The sequence below is a fragment of the Dendrobates tinctorius genome, unplaced genomic scaffold (genome assembly GCF_039654945.1).
Source record: "Dendrobates tinctorius isolate UK_male_01 unplaced genomic scaffold, ASM3965494v1 ptg000214l, whole genome shotgun sequence".
Classification (NCBI taxonomy): domain Eukaryota; kingdom Metazoa; phylum Chordata; class Amphibia; order Anura; family Dendrobatidae; genus Dendrobates; species Dendrobates tinctorius.
The window spans coordinates 4,431,172-4,454,946 of NW_027361881.1; the positions used below are offsets into that span (position 1 = coordinate 4,431,172).

Genomic DNA, 23,775 nt, shown 5'->3' on the forward strand with positions numbered 1-23,775 from the left:
CACTGTTATTACGTGGATACTGTGGATATCACTGTTATTATGGGGGTACTATGGATATCACTGTTATTATGGGGAGCACGGTGGATATCACTGTTATGGGGAGCACTGTGGAGATCACTGTTATTATGGAGGCACTGTGGAGATCACTATTATGGGGAGCACGGTGGATATCACTGTTATGGGGAGCACTGTGGATATCACTATTATGGGGCACTGTGGAGATCACTATTATGGGGAGCACTAGGGATATCACTGTTGTTATGGGGAGCACTGTGGATATCACTGTTATTATGGGGCACTGTGGATATCACTTATTATGGGGCACTGGATATTACTGTTATGGGGAGCACTGTGGATATCACTGTTATTACGGGGCACTGTGGATATCACTTATTATGGGGCACTGGATATTACTGTTATTATGGGGAGCACTGTGGATATCACAGTTATTATGGGGCACTGTGGATATCACTTATAGGGCACTTGATATTACTGTGGATATCACTTATGGGGCACTGTGGATGTCACTTATGGGGCACTGGATATTACTTTTATTAAGGGGAGCACTGTGGATATCACTTATTATGGGGCACTGGATATCACTGTTATTATGGGGGGCACTGTGGATATCACTGTTATTATGGGGCACTGTGGATATCACTGTTATTATGGGAGCACTGTGGATATTACTGTTATTATAGGGGCACTGGATATTACTGTTATTATAGGGGCACTGGATATTACTGTTATTATGGGGCTCTGGATATTACTGTTATTATGGGGAGCACTGTGGATATCACTTATGGGGCACTGTGGATATCACTTATTATGGGGCACTGGATATTACTGTTATTATAGGAGCACTGTGGATATTACTGTTATTATGGCAACACTGTGGATATTACTGTTATTATGGGGGCACTGTGGATATCACTATTATAGGGGCACTGTGGATATCACTGTTTTATGGGGAGCACTGTGGATATCAGTTATTATGGGGCCCAGTGGATATCACTGTTATTATGGTGCACTGGATATTACTGTTATTATGGGGAGCACTGTGGATATCACTTATTATGGGGGCACTGGATGTTGCTGTTATGGGGAACTGAGGGATTTATACATTTTCACTTTACGCTTCCACCATTGCTTTGCTGGAGGGGATGGAATGAGTCGAACATTCTGTCATATTTGTGGAGTTCCTTTATGTGAAATGAATACCCGCAGATGTAACAGAGGGAAAACTTTTTATTTTTAAAGACACCGCTTCTCATATAATATGTACAGGAACTACATGACATCGTATTAATACTTAAAAATATAGGCAGCAGCTACATACAGTTGTCTTTACTATATTCGGACACCAAGCTTCATCCCCGTCATGGTTGAATTCTTCATAGCATAAAAACAAAATGAATACACAAAAGTCTCCGCGTCGGTACAGCCATTCTTTGGTCCTACTATACTGTATAGAACAAGAGAAATGCCCGATCCACCTACAAGCTACTGTTAAGGGATCCGAAACTTGTATCTCTACTTAGTACTTTGAGTGCACAAAGGTGAGAAAATACCTTACTGTGCATCCAAGACTTGGTAGAAACCTAAGAGCCTGAACTGCTTTAAAGCATCTCGGCTATAAAAAGAATCTTCACAATGTACTCAAGTAGCAAAAGGAGAAACTTAAAGATGACTATGGATCCGTAAACAGCAGCTTGTTGATGGTTTCAGGGTAGGATAAGGAGATTTATTTACTTGCTCAAGGTCAAAGTAACAATTTATGAGAGATGTATCTATGCCAATTAACGAATAATCATCTCTTGTAACTGTCCATGAATACCTGATTTAACATTACAGTTACACCCTCTTGCACTTGGACACATGAGAACACTTTGAGGCTTTTGTATTGTGTAACCTGTCTGCGGCCAAGATGGGAGCTCTTCATTAGATTTAATATCTTTGGTCTAATGTTGCAGTGAATGAAAGAATCACAAAAAGAATGCCAAAACCACGCGGCTCTGGATAACCCCCTAACGATCGTTTGGCCCACAGGTATCTAATGTATATGTGGGGCATAGCTTGTATTTTCTGTGCCTATTCTAAGCTTGGGAGTCCAGTGGGCGGTCCTAATCAGTGACCGCTATTTCTGTAAGCATACCTATACAAGGAAGGTTGCCAATCACAGATTGGACCGCCCACTGGACTCTTTAAGCAAAATAAAAAAATTAAAAATCCATGACTGCCGTGTCCTGGACAATACATGGAGGCACCTTCCACGTCTCTGAGGTATAGTCCAGCTACAAGGTCTGGGGTCGGGCATCTTAAGTGGACAAAACGTTCCAGGGGCGACATGAGAATCTTAAAGAGATCTGTCACCAGCATTAACTTCTATAAAGACCCTAATAAATCTGAAATAAGGGAGAAAATCTCCTGAAATTGCTTCTTAAGTGAAATTTAAGGAATAGAAAATAGCAGATGCCTCAATGCAGCTCTTCAGTCCTTCAGCAGGGCAGGGGGCGATCACAGGACACCAGGACTTTTGGTGGGTGAATCCCTGACACGTGATGTAAGGTCTCACCAATTTGCACCGTATTTGACCTGAGCTCCGGTAGATGAAGACTTTAATGCACACGAAACATTCCCCGTAGGAACTAGTCAGAGGAGACAAAATATTGGTCACTAAGAACATACACTGAAGAGTTCGGACCTGTAGCAAAATCAGTCAGGGACCCATATCCTGCTGGTATCAAGGCGGGTCCCAAATGGTGCCCATGATGGGTCACATTCCTACAAAAGCACTGAAGCCTTCAAATGCCATCAATCCTCAGTGACCATAGAGCTGTTGATGTGTTAATAGAGGGGGGACCTGGGGCCACCCACTTGACTCAATGGGCAACCCCATGACCTGATTTACTTCACCCACCTGACCCCATGGGTAACCCCATGACCTGAGGCCACCCGCCTGACTCCATGTGCAACCCCATGACCTTACGCCACCCACCTGATCCAATGGACAATGCCATGACCTGAGGCTACCCACCTGACCCCATGGGCAACTCCATGACCTGAAGCCACCCACCTGACTCCATGGGCGACCCCATGACCTGACTTCACTCACCTGACCCCACGGGCAACCCCATGACCTGAGGCCACCCATCTGACTCCATTTGCAACACCATGACCTGACGCCACCCACTTGACTTCATGGGCAACCCCATCACCTGACTATGGGCAACTCCATGACCTGAGGCCACCCACCTGACCTTATGGGCAATGACATGAGGTCACCCACCTGACTCCATGGGCAACCCCATGACCTGACTTCACCACCTGACCCCATGTACAACCCAATGACCTGAGGCCACCCGCCTGACTCCATTTGCAACACCATGACCTGACGCCACCAACCTAACTCCATGGGCAACCCCATCACCTGACCCTATGGGCACATCCATGACCTGAGTCCACCCACCTGACCCCATGGGCAACTTCATGACCGGAAGCCACCTACCTGACTCCATGTGCAACCCCATGACCTGACTCCACCAACCTGAAGCCATTGGCAACCTCATGACCTGAGGCCACTCGCCTAACTCCATGTGCAACCCTATGACTTGACACCACCCGCTTGAAACCATGAGCAATGCCATGACATGAGGCTACCCACCTGACCCCATGGGCAACCCAATGACATGAGGCCACCTTCTTGACTCTATGAGTTAACATCAGGACATTTTAAAGCTGTGTGTAGCTATAATGTGTGGCTATAACAATAGTTGCACACATTGTCAGGATTCGCAAGGATGTCAGAACTGTGGCTTGGTTTTACTGGGTTTAGCTGAGAGTCCTGGACCCTGTGGTTCTTTAGTCACTGATGTCTTGTTGGACCTACAATAGATCGTCCCCTTTACTGGTGGAATGGAGCATGGAGCGCGCAGTGACCTTAGACAATACTATAATACAATTCCCCTTCCACCTTTGGGTTGTTTGACTGTTTGGGGATAACGGTTGGGTTCTCTAGTGGTGGCTTCTCCATGATCTCGGACCTGGCGTTGCTGGGATCCCTCACCATGCTGTAGTTAGTGGTGGTCATGTATGTGTTCCTCCTCTGGGTCTCCACTTGGCCACATTTACACAACCTCTTGAAAGCTGTGCGGAATTTCTGAGACATAAGGTTGTAGATGACGGGGTTGATGGCACTGTTGGCGTAAACACAGATGCGGCAGAACAGAAGGAACCAGGGGTCCAAGTATGGATTCTCCACAAAGGAATTTACTAGAACTAAAGTTCGGTAGGGCATCCAAAGGAGCGCAAAGAGCACAACCACCACCGCCAACATCTTAGTGACCTACGAAGGAAGCAGAGAAAGGGACATCAATGGTGGAGACACAAGGAAGTCGAAAGGCCATAACAACTCAACAAAACGGACTCTTGTATGATGTCATCAGAACCAGTGATGTCACATTATATGTAAGTGGACTTTTAGAGATGACAGACAGATATGAGACAGATGGATGGACGTGGGGTGAATTCTGGACTTTCTTCCATTTCTATACAGTCATGCTTTCTGCCTCTGTAATTACATGGAGCCCAGAATTGATTGGCTCCATCCCGCGGGGTCCCGTCCTCCTCAGTATTTTCTTTGATGGGCTGCAGATAAATCTACGTCTTCTATGTGAGGTCTGAAATGAATCTCGGCTTCCTTTTAACTTGTTCCTTGCCGGAGAGCAGCAGAACCTCAGTGCAGCCTGGAGATGGGAATGTCCATAATGTTCTCCACATATCCTGCAGCGCCTGAATCCTGAATCTCACCATAACTACAACTGGAGAATACCAATATTGTCCTGCAATACCAGGAACCGACTCCATGGCATCCAAGGCTCCGACACAGGAAAATATTAATAGCTGCCATTGTAGAACCCACAGGGTTTCTGGAGATCCTGCAGCAGTGAAGATCTGGTTTCAATCAAAGCCTTTATCTCTGGAGGAGGTGCAGGAAGGTTTTCTAGATACTTCTGACTGATTGGTCATTGATTGTTGGGAGACATGTGACTGCCCCTTTAAGATGTAGATTTCCGTGACTTTTCAGAATTAGCTGCTTCATGTGTACATTAGGGTTTGAGCATTTTTGGCTATTATATGACTTCCATTTTGCTTTTCCAATGGTTCCCCCTCTGCGGACTCTCTATAATTTTCACCTTCCTCTGAGCTAGTGGGAAGAGACTCCCTGCTATGATGTCTCCCATACACAGCACACGAAGACAATAGACTCCTACTTTCCTCTCTCTAAACTAAGCTATGCAGCTGTGATTTCAGCACTGGAGTAAGGGAAAACATACTAGAAAGCTGCTGCATTTAGGTTATTACCCAGCACTACTGAGCAGCGTAACTGTACATCCAGCTCTGGGGTGAAATAAACACTTATTAGAAGGCATCAGCATGGAGAACGATATTCAGCAGCACTGAGAAGTGAAACTGTGAATCCAGTTCTAAGGTGAAATAAGCACTTACTAGAAAGCATCACCATAGAGGACATTATACAGCAGTGCTGAGCAGTGTAGCTGTAAATCTAGCTCTAAGGTGAAATAAACACTTACTAGAAAGCATCACCATTGAGGACATTATATACTAGTAGGGAGCAGTGTAGCCGTGAATCCAGCTCTAAGTTCTAACTCTAAGTTGAAATAAACACTTACTACATAGCATCAACATGGAGAACATTATGCAGCAATACGGGGAGGTGTAACCGTGAATCCAGCTCTGGGGTAAGCCACATACAAAAAAACAGCAGCAACTTTTGTGTTTCTTTCTTTTATTTCTTTCACTCCCCTTCCTGTCATCTCAGCAGGGAGCTGTAATCTGACCCCCTCATTTAGCGGACAGTGTGTTTTGTCTTGAGCAGATTGGATTTTAGCAGTATTTCAGAAAGAAAAAATACTCCAGGAGGTGGGAAGCAAAAGTGGCTCATAAGTGGAGAAAAAAAGCTGATTTTACTGTAAAGAAATAGTATTAACTTATGCAAAGTGCATTAAAATTTCTACTTAAAGGGGTAGCACCCTAAAGTCAATCCAGGTCCATATACAATGTTATGGCAGAGGGTGTTAGATTGATCTTGCTTATATTGCTGATCTATATGGCAACCACATATTTTGCAGAACTGTACAGAGATGGGAGTCTATCACATCAGCTCCAGTTCTCACAATCTAAGTTTCCCAATTACATATCCGTATGTTTTGGGGTATGAGAGGAAACACTGAAACCTGGAGGTATTCCATGCAAACACCGGGAGAACGTGCAGGATCCAAGCAGGTGTTGGCCTTGTTCTGATCCGAATCCAGGGCCCCAAGTCAATAAGTGTCACCCAAGATAAGCCACCAAGAGAAGCTTCATCAGAAGCTCCAGGCGCAGATTTGTGCGTCCACAGAACAACAATCAGGACATTGCGGGGAATGAGGAAAGCTCTGGGGTAATCGATTGACTCAGCTCTTGGATCTTCTCCACATTAATCTCCTGTTTGCTCCGTCCCCGGGGACATGATATCGAGCGCTCTGTTGCGGCCGACCTCTCATGAACTGATTTCAGGGGATCGGGCAACTGTCGGAAAAGCTTTGTGCTCCGCATGTGACCTGCAAGCGCCGGAAAACTCCTTGTTTCTATTGTCCTACATCTTTATCCCTACATTAAGCCAAGCATTTAGCGGGATAGACCACACATCGGCCCATCCTCCAGCACCACTCGGTAATGAAGGACAGGAGAAATATTCCACCAAATGTGTCTCTCTAGCCCCAAAATATAAGAACGAGTTTGTTACGGTGCCTTCACACTGCGTTCTGTCAGGGCTTATGCCTGATTCTCAGCTGCAGTGGATTTACTCTCTTTATATATACTAGCTCTGGGCATTTCTTCCTAGCTGGTGAAAGAATCTTCTTCCTGGAAATTGTTGAGCTGAGTAGTTAAAGTGTTATGTGTGCAGTAGTCTTTGAGTGTTTATCTCCTCATCCTTATTCCTATTTAGTTTGTTTGTTCCTCCCTATTTTTTGTTGAGTGTTTTTGTAGGATAGTGAATTTTAGTTATCCTTGTCTGTCTTTGTGTATTGTTTCCCTTACATTTCTGTCCCATGCCTCATAGTGTGGGGGAGGGGACAGATTAGGGTTTAACAGGATCATAGTAAGGTTGGAGACCCAGGCCTCTCTACTATCAAGAGTACCCCCTTGAGAGGGATAGTTAGGCTTCCAGTTCCAGGGACAGTTTCAGGCTTCTTTCCCTTCAAACTATTACATTGTGACAGCCTCAGACTTGTTTAAATGTTCTTTTGCTTACTCTGAATTTTATGATGAGGACACAGAAGAGGTTTTCTTCTGATGCCTTTTCCATGAAGGCCATATTTGTGCAGGTGTCTCTGAACAGTAGAACAATGAACCACAACTCCATACCATATTTGTGCAGGTGTCTCTGAATAGTAGAACAATGAACCACAACTCCAGAGTCTGCTAAATCTTTCTGAAGTTTTTTTGCAGTCAAGTGGTGGTTCCGATTTGCCTGTTTAGCAATCCTACGAGCAACTCACTGAAATTTTGCTTGATCTTCCAAACCTCAGCTTGACCATTTCTTAATTATATTTTGTACTGCGGAAAGGGCAACTTGAAAACGCGTTGCTATCTTCTTATATACTTCTGCTTTGTGGGCCTCCACACTTTTCATTCTCAGAGTGCTAGGCTGCTGCTTTGAAGACCCCATGGCTGCTGTTTTTTGGCACAAGGTTAGAAGAGGCTGGGCTTTTACAAAGACAGGAAACTTGCATCACCTGGCCTTTCCTAACGATGATAGTGAAGGAGCCATAACCCTAACAGGCTAATTAAGGTCTGAAACCTTGGTCAAAGTTATCTGAGCACACAAATCTCCAAGGGTGCACAACCGTTTGCATCGACCCATTTTCATTTGTAATTTTTAACATTTGAAAGATGAAAATATATAAAAAATGTTTTGCCTAAAATACAAAGGAAATGTGTCATCCTTAACTTTAGGCTTTTTTAGAGATAATTTAATTTTCACCTTGCTTAAGTGCTCATAATAAGTCATTTTTACCAGGGGTGCTTAAACTTTTACATGCCACTGTATAATGATGTCGGTGGAGTGACAATGCACGCTGCCATGCTTCATATTCAAGTGTGTACGCCTGCTGCACATACGTCTAAATTCAGTTTTGGAGGGGGGAGTGTTCAGGGATATGCTCCTGCACTGATCCTAAGTAACTTCCTGTATTATACTCCAGAGCTGCACTCACTATTCTGCTGGTGCAGTCACTGTGTACATACATTACATTACTGATCCTGAGTTACATCCTGTATTATACTCCAGAGCTGCACTCATTATTCTGCTGCTGCAGTCACTATGTACATACATTACTGATCCTGAGTTACATCCTGTATTATACTCCAGAGCTGCGCTCACTCTTCTGTTGTTTCAGTCACTGTGTACATACATTACTGATCCTGAGTTACATCCTGTATTATACCCCAGAGCTTCACTCCCTATTCTGCTGGTGCAGTCACTGTGTACATACATTACATTACTGATCCTGAGTTACATCCTGTATTATTCTCCAGAGCTGCACTCACTATTCTGCTGGTGCAGTCACTGTGTACATACATTACATTACTGATCCTGAGTTACATCCTGTATTATACCCCAGAGCTGCACTCACTTTTACCCTTCGCCACGACAGCACCCACTGGAGGTATCGGATCCGCCCCATTTGGAACAGGAAACCCTACAGAAAGATAAAAGGGGGCGGTCCGCCTTACGTCCTCAGTTTTGGTTTCCTGTTCCCAGGGAACCTTAGGATGATCCTTCAGAAAGAACATACCTGGGCCAAAGGCACGCCGCCTGTGCTGTGTCCTTGAGAATGGCAGGGGCTGCGGTTCGGAAGCAGCGTCGGGGGAGTCTCCGTTAGACGGCTCCCCCCCTCGTCTGACAGCTGGAGGTGATGACCGGGTCCGGGAGGGGCCGCCCGTTCTCACCTAGGAGCGCACCAGGTGGCACCAAGCGCACAGAAGCTGCCGCTGCAGGGTAAGTGCGCCAGTGGCGCGAAGAGAAAAAAAAAGAGGAGAGGCAGCGGTGGCGGCAGCGTGGAGAGAGGCGGGCCGCATACAAGTGCGGCGGCGCGGTAGCCGACCGCGCAGAGGCTCCTAAGCCCCGGAAGTAATGAGTGAACTTCCGGGGCAGGATGGCTGAGGAGCGCGACGGCGCATGCGTGGGAACCCGGGGAGGAGGAGAAGCTTCCGGGACACAAAAAAAAAAAAAGAGAGAGGAAAGAGATCTATTTAAACAAGCGCCGCAGTTCAGCGGCAGGAAGCCATGTCCTCCCCAGCAGAAGCGCACGCTCCAGCAGGAGACTCTGCAGGGGGCAGCTCCTCCAGGGACCGCGCTACCAGGATAGACACCGCCCGCATTAGCGAGGTGGGAGAGTCAAGACCTAGGACAGAATCTCAGCCATCTGATCCGGTAATAAAAAGCTTCATGGGTGAGTGTGCAATATATATACTCAGCCTATTAAGCTGACCTCTCCCTCCCCACCTCCCTTCGCCATGTCTCCCCTCTTCCAGGGGAAGAAAAAACAGAAATCCAAACACATGGAATGCGCTTTATGCGCTGAGCCTTTCCCTGACTCCTACCCCAAAAAGCTCTGTAAACAATGCACCAGAGAGACTCGACAAGGGTCGGCAGTGTCATCAAAGGACATCCGGGCCATAAATAGGGAGGAAATACAGGCTATCACCCATGCCAGTACTCCCCCAGAAACTAGGAGCAAGAAACAAGTGACCCTCAGAGTCAGAGGAAGAACAAGGGGTAATCTCTGATTCTTCACTCACAACATCGTCATCATCGGATATTGAGGGATGATCATGTTTTCCCCTGGATTGTGTGGATAACTTAGTCAATCCGTGAGGAACACTATGGGGTGCGAGGAGACAAGGGGTGCCCAAACCACACAAGAAATAATGTTTGCGGGGTTGGCGGAAAAAAAGAGGAGAGCGTTTTCAGTAATACCGGCAGTTAAGGCCCTAATAAAGAGAGAGTGGGAAAAACACGATCAGAGAAGTTTTCTCCCATCGGCCTCAAAAAGGAAATATCCATTTAGCGATGACGAGCTATTAAAATGGACCAAAGTTCCAAAGGCTGATGCCGTTGTAGCCTCTACCTCGAAGCAGTCTACTATTCCGGTAGAGGACGCAGGCTTATTGGCGGACTCGCTAGACCGTAAAGCGGAGTCATCATTAAAAAGGTCTTGGGAGTCTACCACAGGCATTTTTAAACCAGCAGTAGCCAGCACATGCACCGCCAGGTCTATGCTCATATGGTTGGACCAACTGGATCAACAAATCGAGCAGAAGGTGTCTAGGGAAAAACTACGGGCCGCTATTCCATTAATTAGAGGGGCGGCAGCCTTCATGGCCGATGCATCGGCAGACACTCTGCTGCTGGCAGCAAGATCGGCGGGTCTTGTAAACAACGCCAGGCGGGCACTATGGATGAAGAGCCGGAAGGGGGACGCGCAATCAAAATCTAAGATTTGCGCAACCCCGTGCGAGGGTGAGTTTCTCTTTGGGAAAGCCCTAGATGATATACTCGCCAAAGCGAAAGAAAGGAAGAAGGCCTTCCCTGATTCTTCTATCCCTTTCTACAGGAGAACCTTTAAAAGGCGACCGTTTGGAAGATGGCCCACAAAGGAAGAAAAGTAGAAGGGTAGCATGTTTAGGGGTTCAACATTCCGAACGGAAAATAAATACTGAACAATCAGTCCCCCTGGTAGGGGGTAGATTAAATTTTTTTTCTTCAAAATGGGAACAAATAACTTCGAGTCCATGGATTCTAAGTATAATTAAAGAGGGAATGAAAATAGAATTCCTTCAGATCCCTTATGATTTCTTTATCATAACCCGCCTTAACTCTATAGTTCAACAAGAGGCCCTCGAAGTAGTGATTCGGAGCCTACTATCTAATGGGGTTTTAGTAGAAGTCCCAGAGGGACAGGAAGGTAGAGGGTTCTACTCTCCTTTGTTTTTCATTTCCAAACCAGGTGGTACGTTTAGGACAATTATAAATTTGAGGAAGCTTAATACGTTTATAAAAAATTATAAGTTTAAAATGGAATCAATCAGATCCACCATAAAGCTTCTCTTTCCGAACTGTGTAATGGCGGGGATTGACTTGAAGGATGCTTACTATCATCTTCCTATTCATGATAGATACCAAAGGTACCTAAGAGTGGCTGTGGTATTCAAAGGCAAGATCCGTCATTTTCAGTATAAGGCCTATCTACGGCGCCGAGAATCTTCACCAAAGTAATGGCAGAGGTCATGGCCTATCTCCGTCAGAAAGACACTCTAATCGTACCTTACCTAGATGACTTCCTAATTATCGGGAACTCGGTCACCCAGTGTACTAGACGCGTGGCTGACGCAATCTCATCTTTGCAGGATCTAGGCTGGATCATCAACTTTCAGAAGTCCAGACTCGTTCCGCATTCCATTCAGATGTTCTTAGGGTTCCAGTTAGACTCCACAATCCAGAGATGTCTACTCCCTCAGGTAAAAATTACACTCACAAAAGAGAAGGTGGAGGCAGCCATAAGTAGACCACGCATGTCTATGAGAGGGGCAATGTCGCTATTGGGGTCGCTCAATTCTTGTGCCCCAGCAGTCCGGTGGGCCCAGTATCACGTCCGCACACTGCAGCATCAGATCCTCCAAGAGGACAAGCGACATGGTGGTCACCTCGAGAGCAAGATAACCTTATCACAGGAGGTCTTGGCTTCTCTAGAATGGTGGCGAAATGATAACCATCTGTCCTCAGGAGTTCCATGGGTCATAGTACCATCCTGTATCCTAACCACCGATGCTAGCCCCCACGGTTGGGGAGCCCATATGGGGAATAGCTTTTGTCAACGAAGGTAGAATAGAGATGAAAGGGGCTACTCGTCTAATTTAAAGGAATTAACGGCGGTATATTACGTTCTACACCATTTTCTTCCACCGCTCCAACAGAAGCATGTCAGGATCTTGTCGGACAACACCACTACAGTGGCCTACATAAACAGACAGGGATGTACTCGATCAGAGACTCTGATGTCTTCTGCAGCCAGAACCTTAAACTTAGCTGAAAATTATTTGTTGTCCCTCTCGGCCCTCCATATCAGGGGAGAGAACAACCAAGAGGCAGACTTCTTAAGCTGTCACACACTTTGGCAAGGGGAGTGGTGCCTCAATCGCCGAGTCTTCAAGGACATAGTAGCTCTATGGGGGCAACCTCAGGTGGACCTCTTTGCCACGAAAGAGAACAGACAGATAAAAGTGTTTGCTTCCCTGTCTCCGTCAGATCATCCAGACATACTGGATGCCCTCCAGGCCTCATGGAAATTCAACCTGGCATATGCCTTCCCTCCGATAATTCTCCTGCCACAGGTCATTCGGAAAATCAGAGAGACAAGGCGAGAGTAATTTTGATAGCACCATTCTGGCCCAAGAGACCGTGCTGGTGATAAGGTTACTAGTAATGTATCACATGTTGCACTGTCTCTGGGGGCTTCACATTGTCTCCAGGACCCTTTCTCCGCTACATTTTGAAGATCACAGTAATGAGTAGCAGGGAAGCTGGCTGACATTGCAGCGCCCACGAGGAGATATAAGCAGCACGAAAGTCGAGAAAGAGAAATGTTTTGTGCCGTCCAAAATCAAGTGAAAAACAGATTTTCCGCCTTTGTTTTTCCTCCTAGTCTTATGAGACAATCAGGGAGTCGCTCCATGGGAGGGCTCAGCAAAAACATCTGCACGACCCCCGGTACAGCAGCCAAGTGGATGTTCCATGGCCACCAGACCAGAGTCCTGCGGACGTCAGTATTTCTGACGCCTCTTCTGGTTGGAAGTCTTGGCGCCGCAATGCACACGGGATGCCGGTGGTAGAAGGTTGGCCTGGCTGCGGTCCATTGACCATGGACTTATGGCATTCCTGTTGGATCGGCGTCCTGTTATTCATCTCTACTCTATATACAGTAACGTACCTGGATATAGAGTAGATATAGGACTCCGCTGCTGGGACACAAAAAGCCAGGCAGTACCCAAAATATGTACCAGCACTGAACTCCTGCAAGGCGTGTACGCCCCCCCGAAGACCATAGCTGTACCACTAATTTCCTGGACCAGCTATGACCCTGCGCGTCGGCACTGCCCCATTATAAGACGCTGATCAAACACTCCATTAAAGCCGAGTTGATATTTATCTGTCAGACTTGGAAGTCATCCACTGAACGCTGCAGAAACAATCCCACTGCTCGGTGTCTTCCGCGCAGCCCCTCGCTGCGGCCAGCTGGAACTGTATGTGGGGGATGAGAATCTGCTTCCGCGCCGGCAGAGGGAATCATCCAGTCTACGTGTGCGGAATATAGGAGTATTAAGGAAGAATTGTGTTCAGCGGCGTCCAGACACTAGTGGGGGCCCTAGGCGTGGATCTGAGTGGGACACCCTACCAGCCCTGGCTGCACATTCCTCACCCCTACTTATATGGCAGCATAACTGTGCTGCTCACGTAGCCTCTGTTCACCCCACATATACCGGACCCCTATAGAGCTGACAGATGTAGGCCTTGTCCCATTAGGTGGGCAGCGCTGCGGTGAAGAAGGAGCCTTGGCATAGAAAGAAAAGGGATTTATTTGTAATCAATGCGTTTCACAGCCTTCTCAAGGTACAAAAACCAAGAAAAAGGGGGTACAATGACAGAATGCTGCAAAAAGGCTAAAGAGGAAGTCAATGTATAGAGAAGAAAGCCCCTAAAGGAGGACGGGAAGGAGGACAAAGAAAAGATATTGTGTGTGTAGGAAATTAGATGGTCATTAAAGAAAAAAATGCACAAAAAGTGTAAACGAGGCAAATCAGGGCAGAGCGAAGGCGGTAAAGGCGAAAAACGGGGTAAAGAAATTGGATGGAGAAGTGAGGAGGCTAGGGAGAAACGTAAGCCCTGTCCTGCAGCGGAACGTTATGCTCTTGTTTCAATGGTGCCTATAGATGACATCTATGACATATATGATATATTGCCAGGGCTTCACAGTCAGGGCATTGCCTGGAATATGCCCTAAATGCTGGGTGAACATAACCTTGAAGCTGCTGCATTTGCTGTGCAGGATCATAGGGATAGGAAAGGTGTAGTGGACTTGTCTGCTTTGCCTCCTTGCTCCTTCTATAACATGTACTAGGAAATAACTAAAGTGTTATATATACAGCAGATAACACAGGATCCACTATTCACAATAGGAGATGTCACAGCTCACCTCCTCCTGTACAATGACTGATAACACCTCTATATACAGCAGACAGCACAGGATCCACCATTCACAATAGATGTGTCATGATCTGACAGTTTTAAATTGCACTGGGTGAACTTTTTTTACTTTGGAAAGTTCCAAGGTGTCTTGGCTGTCCCCGGTGGTGGTTGTGGTATTGCACCTTAGGTTAGGTTTGTGCACTTAATTATGAATCAGGTGTGACACCCTATAAAGGTGTGCTAGGGGTGTGCAATCACTGCCTGTGATATTGTGAGTTTGTGGTGACTTTGAGTTGGAGAGCCTGGAGGAAGGATGGAGCTGGTGAGGAGTCCTGCGTAGCTTAGCCAGGGGGGACGTGTTTCAGCTATGGTGTCTGGACGAAGGGCTGGCATGGCGTGGTGGGGTCGCAGTGATGGTGTCAGCGGGAAATGTCTGCATGGTCTGGTGGGGTGGCTACTATGGAGAGTGGCACTCACCATGTGGGACTTGGCCGCTGAGCTGGACTCAAGCATGCTTGACTTCGTGTCAGAAGCTGAACTCATCCTTGGGACTCTGGTACTAGGCAGCTGCAACTGGTGGTGGACTCTGCTCCAAGGCTGCACTAAGGTGAAGGGTCCTGTTATGGTGATGGATCCGGGTGGAGGAGAAGACGCACGCAGGTGGTGGGCTCTGTTGCTAGGAGCGCACGCAACAGAGCAAAGCTAAGTGGTGTTTCCCCTGTATTGTCTCTTTCCTCATGTGTGTTATTAGTGCAGTGGTGGGATTAGTCTCCGCACCGACCCATTCCCTAGTGAGGGTTTAGGGTCAGGGTGAGCAAGGGCGTTAAGGTACGCGTGCGGCGACAGGTGCGGAGCTTGTTTAGGGAACGTAAGGAGTGCAGAGACACTGGCTCAGGGGAGCTTAGGAGGTCTCCACGTCCCCCATTCCCTATCGCAGGGCCCACCATTGTTAAAGTTTCCCAGGTTCCCCCTTTATTATTTAAATTCGCCTTACTGGAGGCGGGGTTTCCAGATTTTATGTATAACGTGTAATTTCCAAATTCGCCAGGTGGAGGCGGCGTATCCACCTGCACGTTTTATTATTTAAATGTGCCCCACTGGAGGCGGTGTATCCAGGGTCACATGTGTTATGGGTTCGCCTTGCGGAAACATCTGCGTCCTGACACACGTGATCATGACATTATCACAGGCCATACAGTTTTTTTTTTTCTGGTGAGCCTTGGCCATGTGGAGACCTATGGTATTTGCTGCCGGGCCTCACTGAGTTGTGGGGAGCGGCAAGGTTTGTTAGTGCCGCTGCAGCAGCAGTTATCAGGGTCTGGGGCTTCTGCTCAGCTAACCAGAAAATAAAAAAATGGCGGCTGCGGTCTGGCTAAAAGCCCCCTAGAGTCGCTGCTGGGGAGCAGGACTGGTTCATGCATGCGGGCGCACCCAGGCAGGTGGGAGGAATGGTGCCCCACGGAGCTGCCTGGTATTCCCCGAGGTGAAGGGGTACGCCCCTGTGGTGAGCTGACTGTGTGATAGTCCGCGGGGTTTACGCCAAATCTTCTATACCATCGAAGAAGCCGCCCCTCCTGGTCGTATGGAGGCGACCAGCGAGTGTATATTTCCTCCATTTCCCGTCCCCTTCTCCTCCTGGTGTGTGCAGCAGGTGTGCTGCGGGGGAGTAGGGACAAGTCTCAACCCTCGCCATTAACCAACCCTGGGAGGCGCAGTCCTCATGGTGAAAGGGTTGGAGGGTGGTGTCCCTTGGTGAATAGTGGGGGTGTGAGTGTGGTGACACAGGGGGACGCCTCTGTTGAGTCCGGAGTGAGTTCACCAAGTTATGACATATGTATGTGTGCAATAAACGTTCAGGTCCGGACCTGTGTGTGAACGAGCATGTATGGGTGCCACCAAAAAACATCTTGTGGAAGTGTGTTGTGGAGCCTGATCAGCTCATAACAAACAAACATACACATACATAAACTCATTCCCCAGGTCGGCGCTGTGGAGATGAGTGGTGCCTCCAAAATGAACTTTATTGCCAATACCAGCGGTGCGTTTGTCATAAACCTGACGTGTCAGGTAATGGTGGGGTGAACTCAGGGTCTGGGCGTCCCCGCTGTAGGTGTTTTCCTAATGAGGGGTGGTCTTGAGGGTCCAGAGGCCCCTCATTAAGGAGGGGGTACTGTCATGATCTGACAGTTTTAAATTGCACTGGGTGAACTTTTTTTACTTTGGAAAGTTCCAAGGTGTCTTGGCTGTCCCCGGTGGTGGTTGTGGTATTGCACCTTAGGTTAGGTTTGTGCACTTAATTATGAATCAGGTGTGACACCCTATAAAGGTGTGCTAGGGGTGTGCAATCACTGCCTGTGATATTGTGAGTTTGTGGTGACTTTGAGTTGGAGAGCCTGGAGGAAGGATGGAGCTGGTGAGGAGTCCTGCGCAGCTTAGCCTGGGGGGACGTGTTTCAGCTATGGTGTCTGGACGAAGGGCTGGCATGGCGTGGTGGGGTCGCAGTGATGGTGTCAGCGGGAAGTGTCTGCATGGTCTGGTGGGGTGGCTACTATGGAGAGTGGCACTCACCATGTGGGACTTGGCCGCTGAGCTGGACTCAAGCATGCTTGACTTCGTGTCAGAAGCTGAACTCATCCTTGGGACTCTGGTACTAAGCAGCTGCAACTGGTGGTGGACTCTGCTCCAAGGCTGCACTAAGGTGAAGGGTCCTGTTATGGTGATGGATCCGGGTGGAGGAGAAGACGCACGCAGGTGGTGGGCTCTGTTGCTAGGAGCGCACGCAACAGAGCAAAGCTAAGTGGTGTTTCCCCTGTATTGTCTCTTTCCTCATGTGTGTTATTAGTGCAGTGGTGGGATTAGTCTCCGCACCGACCCATTCCCTAGTGAGGGTTTAGGGTCAGGGTGAGCAAGGGCGTTAAGGTACGCGTGCGGCAACAGGTGCGGAGCCTGTTTAGGGAACGTAAGGAGTGCAGGGACACTGGCTCAGGGGAGCTTAGGAGGTCTCCACGTCCCCCATTCCCTATCGCAGGGCCCACCATTGTTAAAGTTTCCCAGGTTCCCCCTTTATTATTTAAATTCACCTTACTGGAGGCGGGGTTTCCAGATTTTATGTATAACGTGTAATTTCCAAATTCGCCAGGTGGAGGCGGCGTATCCACCTGCACGTTTTATTATTTAAATGCGCCCCACTGGAGGCGGTGTATCCAGGGTCACGTGTGTTATGGGTTCGCCTTGCGGAAACATCTGCGTCCTGACACACGTGATCATGACAAGATGATGTCACATCTCCCCTCCTCCTCCTCCTGTTCAATGACTGATAACACCTCTATATAGCAGATAACACAGGATCCACTACTCACAATAGGTGATGTCACAGCTCACCTCCTCCTCCTGTTCAATGACTGATAACACCTCTATATACAGCAGATAACACAGGATCCATCATTCACAATAGATGAGGTCACAGCTCACCTCCTCCTGTACAATGACTGATAAAACCTCTATATATAGCAGATAACACAGGATCCACTATTCACAATAGGAGATGTCACAGCTCCCCTCCTCCTCCTGTTCAATGACTGATAACGCGCGGCTCTTTGTTAGAAGTGAACCTCACGTGCCCCATTTAATCCGCATTACTGGTTGTTTGGAGGGGCCAGGGTCTCGCTGCTGGCCGCCATCTGCTTTCAGGTGCTGGAACTTCTATTGTGTAATTTCTGTTTATTTCCTAAAAGTCAATGGTTTACCCTGGTGGAAATAATGGGGACGACCTTGCTGGGCTCCAATATAAAATGCGGCACAGGAGCAGAAACCAGGAAATCAATGGCGGCCAACCCCACTGTAATGGAGCTTGTTAAATAGAGATGAGGACAGGATGTGTGCGCAACGCGCGTTCCTCCATGGAAACGTCCCGACACAATGTGAGACTGGCCTCTCATTGACGAGTATTGTGGAAGCGTGGCGGATGGTTAATGCAGAAGTCAGGATGCTCTATTACTGCACATGGATGTCCTAAAGGGTGACTCATTCACCCCAATAACTACCACATCGGTGTCGGTCCTGGTGCTGATTTCCCCTAAAGACGGGCTCTATGGACCTGGGGAGAATAGTGCTTTAGTGAGCACTTTATTTTAGGGGGCTGAAGATAGCTGAGGGCCTGCGAGGTGCTGCAGCAGCTGTGCCGTGCACAGACTCATCTTCTCCTGGGCCTTACACTCACATCTGTGTCTCTTCCGACTCCTCCTGCTCACAATTTGGAAAGATATATTGGAGGTTGATTGGGGGTAAATGGTCATTGGTAAAATATGTGAGAGGGTAATGGGGGAGTTTAGTGCAGCAAGTTCTCCTTAAATGTACAATTATCCCCAGAAGTGACGCATCCGCCCGATTATCACCCTCGGCGGTAATTTATGAGTCAATCACTTGTGGCTTTACCGCTCTGCATTCACTGCTTAGAAATTGTCTTGACATTATAAAAAGTTTCCATCCCGGCCGGGGTCTGACATGAAAGACGGATAACAATGGCGGAATAATATCCAATATTGCACCTCATCCATATTCATGGCCACCAATGACTGATTGTGACTCATAAATGGTAATTGTATGCAGGAAAAGGCCATTGTCCCGATCTGTGATTGTCACACGGCAATAACGAGGCAAAAGAAGGAACAAAACTCTGATGAATATTCTTGCGAGGGCCTTATGGAGTAGATTAGGAAAGCAACAAGCGGACGAAGGATCGACGGCGGACTGGAAATCAAACAATGAAAAATTATGGAAAGGTCACTTCTATTTTGCATGATTGTTTCCATGCCTGCCTAAGAATAATGCACAGTCCTCCCACGGAGCGGCCATATAATACAGACCTCTGGCTGTCCCGTGGGGTGCACCATGATAGTATTCATCACTGTGTCCCCTACACCGTGACTTTCTGTAGAAAGAGCGACCGTTTCTGCCTAGAAGTTTAGGACGTACCTGTTTCCTTGAGGACAGTGCCCCCTTAGGTCGATTCCGATTGTTCGTCTTGCCGCTGTCAGTTTCGGTCCCGTTCTTCTCCTTGCTGCTTTTCTCCCGCCATCTTTCCGTGGTGCTCTCCGGGTGATTGGGGATCGGACTGAGAAACAAGATCCGACCAATCAGTCCATACAAAATGGTGGCCACGAACAGCGGGATGACGTAAAAGATGGCAAAGTCTGTCAAGTATATGGGCAGGTAGAGGTTGCGGGAGACCTTGTAGCCACATTCCACCTGTTGGTCCTTGTTCACCTGAATATCCACGAGGAAGAACCACAGCATGCAGTAAATGCAAGTGAAGAACCAGACGACGGCTATGATGCGCTTGGCACGGGACACCGTGCACACTGTCTGGGCTTTTATCGGGTGGCAGATGGCGATGTACCTATAGAGGGATGATAAAACATATGATATCACCATGGATGGTTGGAGACCACCGACCTGGAGGAGCATAGTAGTCTCACACGTCAGGTATGGACTCACCTCTCTACGGTGAAGGCTGTGATGGAGCAGGACGAAGCGTTGATCCCCAAATACTGGAAGTAGGTGATCCCCAGGCATCCAGCGTGCCCGTAGATCCACGTTCCTGCCAGGCTGTCTGACACGTTGGGTAGTCCAGCCGCCACCAAGACCATCAAGTCAGCCACCGCCAGGCTGACCAAATAACAGTTGGTTGGGGTTCTCATGTCCCGGGTTATGAAGACCACCAGGACCACCATAATATTCCCTATTATACCAATGCCACAGATCAGCAGGACAAGAAAGACAGATATGGCTTTGTACTCGATCATGCTGGAAACCAAGTCCTTGTTGGCCAAGGAGATGTTGGTCGGGTTGTCGAATTTGCTGCCGTTCTCCATGTTGTAACCTGATGGATAATTGATTCTCAAGACTGATCTATGATACGACCTCCATGGCGGACTCAGGGTCGGAACTGGAGAACGGCCATGTCATGGCGAGTCCTGGGAGATGGATGGGGCGGACATACCGATCCAACAAGTCAACACCTGGGAAGAGGAAAAGCAAAATAGTTATTGGCTCAAATCTGGAATCATTTTCTAAGATTTAGAGACAAATTTAACCCTAAGTTATATAAAGTGTAATAATAAAAGAAGAAATGATGAAGCACCAAATAAAGCAAATTAATTTTCTTAGTTTTCTGTGTGGGGAAAAGTAAGGAGTAGTATCTCAAAGTGTAAAAAGTCCCTATTTATTCTCCTCTCTGGACTAAACTGTGTTCCAAATTATTATGCAAAAAGAGTTTCAGAGTGATAAGGTTAGAATTTTTTTGTTTGTCATGTAAACTCATTGATGGTGATGTGTGTCAGTGCTCTTTATATCACTGAAAGCAATTGCAGATACCTGTGCAAATTAGTTTGGCAGGTGTGTCCAAATAAAGGCAAGACTACTTAAGAAGGCTGTTCCACATTATTAAGCAGCCTACATTTTTTGCCAAAATGGGAAAGAAAAAGGATGTGCACTTCCTGCCATGGTTCAAGAGGAAAAACCGTGCTTTCCGCAGCAAGATCATTTTCATGCCTGATAATGCACCGTCTCATGCTGCAAATAACACATCTGCATCTCTGGCTGCTATGGGCATAAAAGAGGACAAACTTATGGTGTGGCCACCATCATCCCCTAACCTCAACCCCATTGAGAACCTCTGGAGCATCCTCAAAAGGAGTGTCTATGATGGCGGGAGGCAGGTCACATCTAAGCAACAGCTCTGGGAGGGGATTCTGTCCACATGCAAAACAAGTGAGCACAAACCATCCAAAAACTGACAAATTCAATGGACGAGAGTTCAGAAGCTTCTTTCCAACAAGGGCTCCTATGTGCAAATGTAACATCACCGAGAAGAAAGTTTTGACTTGAAAACTGTTTGATTTCATTTTGTAATAAGCTGATAATGCTTCTAATTTCACAATTCACCATTTTTTTGTTAAAAATAAAAAGGTTGAAAACTCTGCTGTGCATAATAATTTGGAACATGCATTTTGAGTGTTTCTTATTTTTAAAAATATACTGTTTTCATAGGCAGTTTGTTCAAAAACATTGAAATTATACTAGAATATTAGATGACTGGAAAATAACAATGACTGCAATTCATATAGGTAATGTAGAGAAAATATGAGGAAATATGTTTTGCATAATAATTTGGAACACAGTGTAAGCTCCAGTGACATCCAAAGCCGCAGCGTGTCCTAAGCTCCAGTGACTTCCAAAGCCGCAGCGTGTCCTAAGCTCCAGTGACATCCAAAGCCGCAGGGTGTCCTCAGCTGCAGTGATATCCAAAGCTGCAGCGTGTCCTAAGCTCCAGTGACATCCAAAGCCGCCGGGTGTCCTAAGCTGCAGTGACATCCAAAGCCGCCGGGTGTCCTAAGCTCCAGTGACATCCAAAGCCGCAGGGTGTCCTAAGCTCCAGTGACATCCAAAGCCGCAGCGTGTCCTAAGCTCCAGTGACATCCAAAGCTGCAGCGTGTCCTAAGATCTAGTGACATCCAAAGCTGCAGGGTGTCCTAAGCTCCAGTGACATCCAAAGCCGCAGGGTGTCCTAAGCTCCAGTGACATCCAAAGCCGCAGCGTGTCCTAAGCTCCAGTGACATCCAAAGCCGCAGGGTGTCCTAAGCTCCAGTGACATCCAAAGCCGCAGCGTGTCCTAAGCTCCAGTGACATCCAAAGCCGCAGCGTGTCCTAAGCTCCAGTGATATCCAAAGCTGCAGCGTGTCCTAAGCTCTAGTGACATCCAAAGCCCCAGCGTGTCCTAAGCTCCAGTGACATCCAAAGCCGCAGCATGTTCTAAGCTCCAGTGACATCCAAAGCTGCAATTACAGTTTTCTACTTGCTTCAGTGCCTGATGGCAGCTTAGATCCTCCATAGCTCTCAGCCATTGGGTCACATGTCTGACTACACAAATACATTGTAGTCTGTTTCCAAGGGCAACCAGCAGGGAGAACAGTTCTGGGTGTGACGTAACATCATCACTTGTGCTATTGAAGATGCAATTGTTTTCCTCGCCATCTGTGACATTTGCGGCCTTGTCAGGCTTCACGCTACGTACGCACTGCGGAGAAGACCAGATCAGGATCAGTGAGGAGCTCGGCTGCTGGCACTTGAGAGATTTATTACTAACGATGAGTCTCTTAGAATCCGGACACTTCACCATTTATAGATTTCTTTTCTACACCTCCCGTTAACCCTTACACTGCATTGTGCAGGTTTTCGTCCTGGTTTCATATAAGACTCAGTGACTCTGGACAATAGTCTCCATCATAGTGCAAATCTGAACCTATGGGACGGACAGCATGCATATGGCGCCTCTTTGCTCCTATATCGGGCTGTCATTGTCCATCTTGTCCTGAGCTTTTCCCCGGTTGATGGGTTTATTCTTCTTGAATCCGATGATCGCTCTCATACGGATCTTTCTTTCTTTCCTAGTTAAGCCATTCTCTTCCCTTGAAGCTATATGTCTGCATTATACGACAGTCCCATCCCTGCACCTAAACATCACCCTATGGCAATACCGATTCCAAGAGTGAGTATTCAGGGTAGTTACATAGTATCCCCCATTAGATCAATTATTAAGATTGTATCAGACAGATGCGGCGTCAGCTCGGGGTCCGCATCGTTAAAGTTCTGGAGTCAAAGTCGTTTCCTTCTAACATGAAGCTTATGGGCCACAATGTAAAACCAAACCACCAAAGGGGCCCCAAATACACCACATTCAAAATTATTATACAGATTGGACTTATGTGTCATAAAGAAGTAATTTTGTTTGTTTTCCCCTTATCCTCTGGGATGGTTTGTGTCTCAGGGTCTTTGGATCACTGACATCAATCTCGGACCCCTGTGATAATTAGTTTCCCAGGTGCCTAATATAAGTAAAACTTCTTATGAAGGACTATCCACATTATTAAGGAGCAGCAGAATTCAAGCAATATGGGAAAGAAAGGATCTCTGCTGCCGAGCTGAAAAGTGTCACATAGTGCGATGCCTCGGACAAGGTGTGAAAACATTAGATGTTTCATGAAAATATAAGTATGGATGGTTGTGGACGATCACCGTCTCCCCACATGGCAGTACAGAGGGGACAGAATCATGGGGGGGAGCTGGTAGCCCCTTTATGGTCCTTGAAGGTATAAAAATGACCTCAGCAAAGTATATAAAGAAGCTCTGATGAGACATGGACTTGGCTTGGAGTACTATTTTGTACCCATTATACTGTATGGAGGACTATGTGGTGCCCATAATACTGTATGGAGGACTATGTGGTGCCCATAATACTGTATGGAGGACTATGTTGTGCCCATAATACTGTATGGAGGACGATGTGGTGTCTATAATACTGTATGGATGACTATGGGGTGTCTATAATACTATAAGGAGGACTATGGTGCCCATAATACTGTATGAAGGACTATGTGGTACCCATAATACTATATGGAGGA

At 47.1% G+C, this 23,775-nt stretch overlaps 1 protein-coding gene across 2 annotated transcripts in view; it reads right to left on the bottom strand.

Annotated features, from left to right (window-relative positions):
• Nucleotides 1-1,230: 1,230 nt before the first annotated feature.
• LOC141058735 (thyrotropin-releasing hormone receptor-like) overlaps nt 1,231-23,775 on the bottom strand; it is a 34,816-nt gene continuing 12,271 nt past the window's right edge. For both annotated transcript variants that reach the window (XM_073554941.1, XM_073554940.1), the window contains exons 2-4: nt 19,811-20,334; nt 19,289-19,712; nt 1,231-4,345 (exon numbers count right to left, since the gene is read on the bottom strand). In XM_073554941.1, coding sequence (XP_073411042.1) covers nt 3,941-4,345; nt 19,289-19,712; nt 19,811-20,187 — 1,206 coding nt within the window. In that variant the 5' untranslated portion in view covers nt 20,188-20,334 and the 3' untranslated portion in view covers nt 1,231-3,940. The remainder of the gene's footprint in view (nt 4,346-19,288; nt 19,713-19,810; nt 20,335-23,775) is intronic.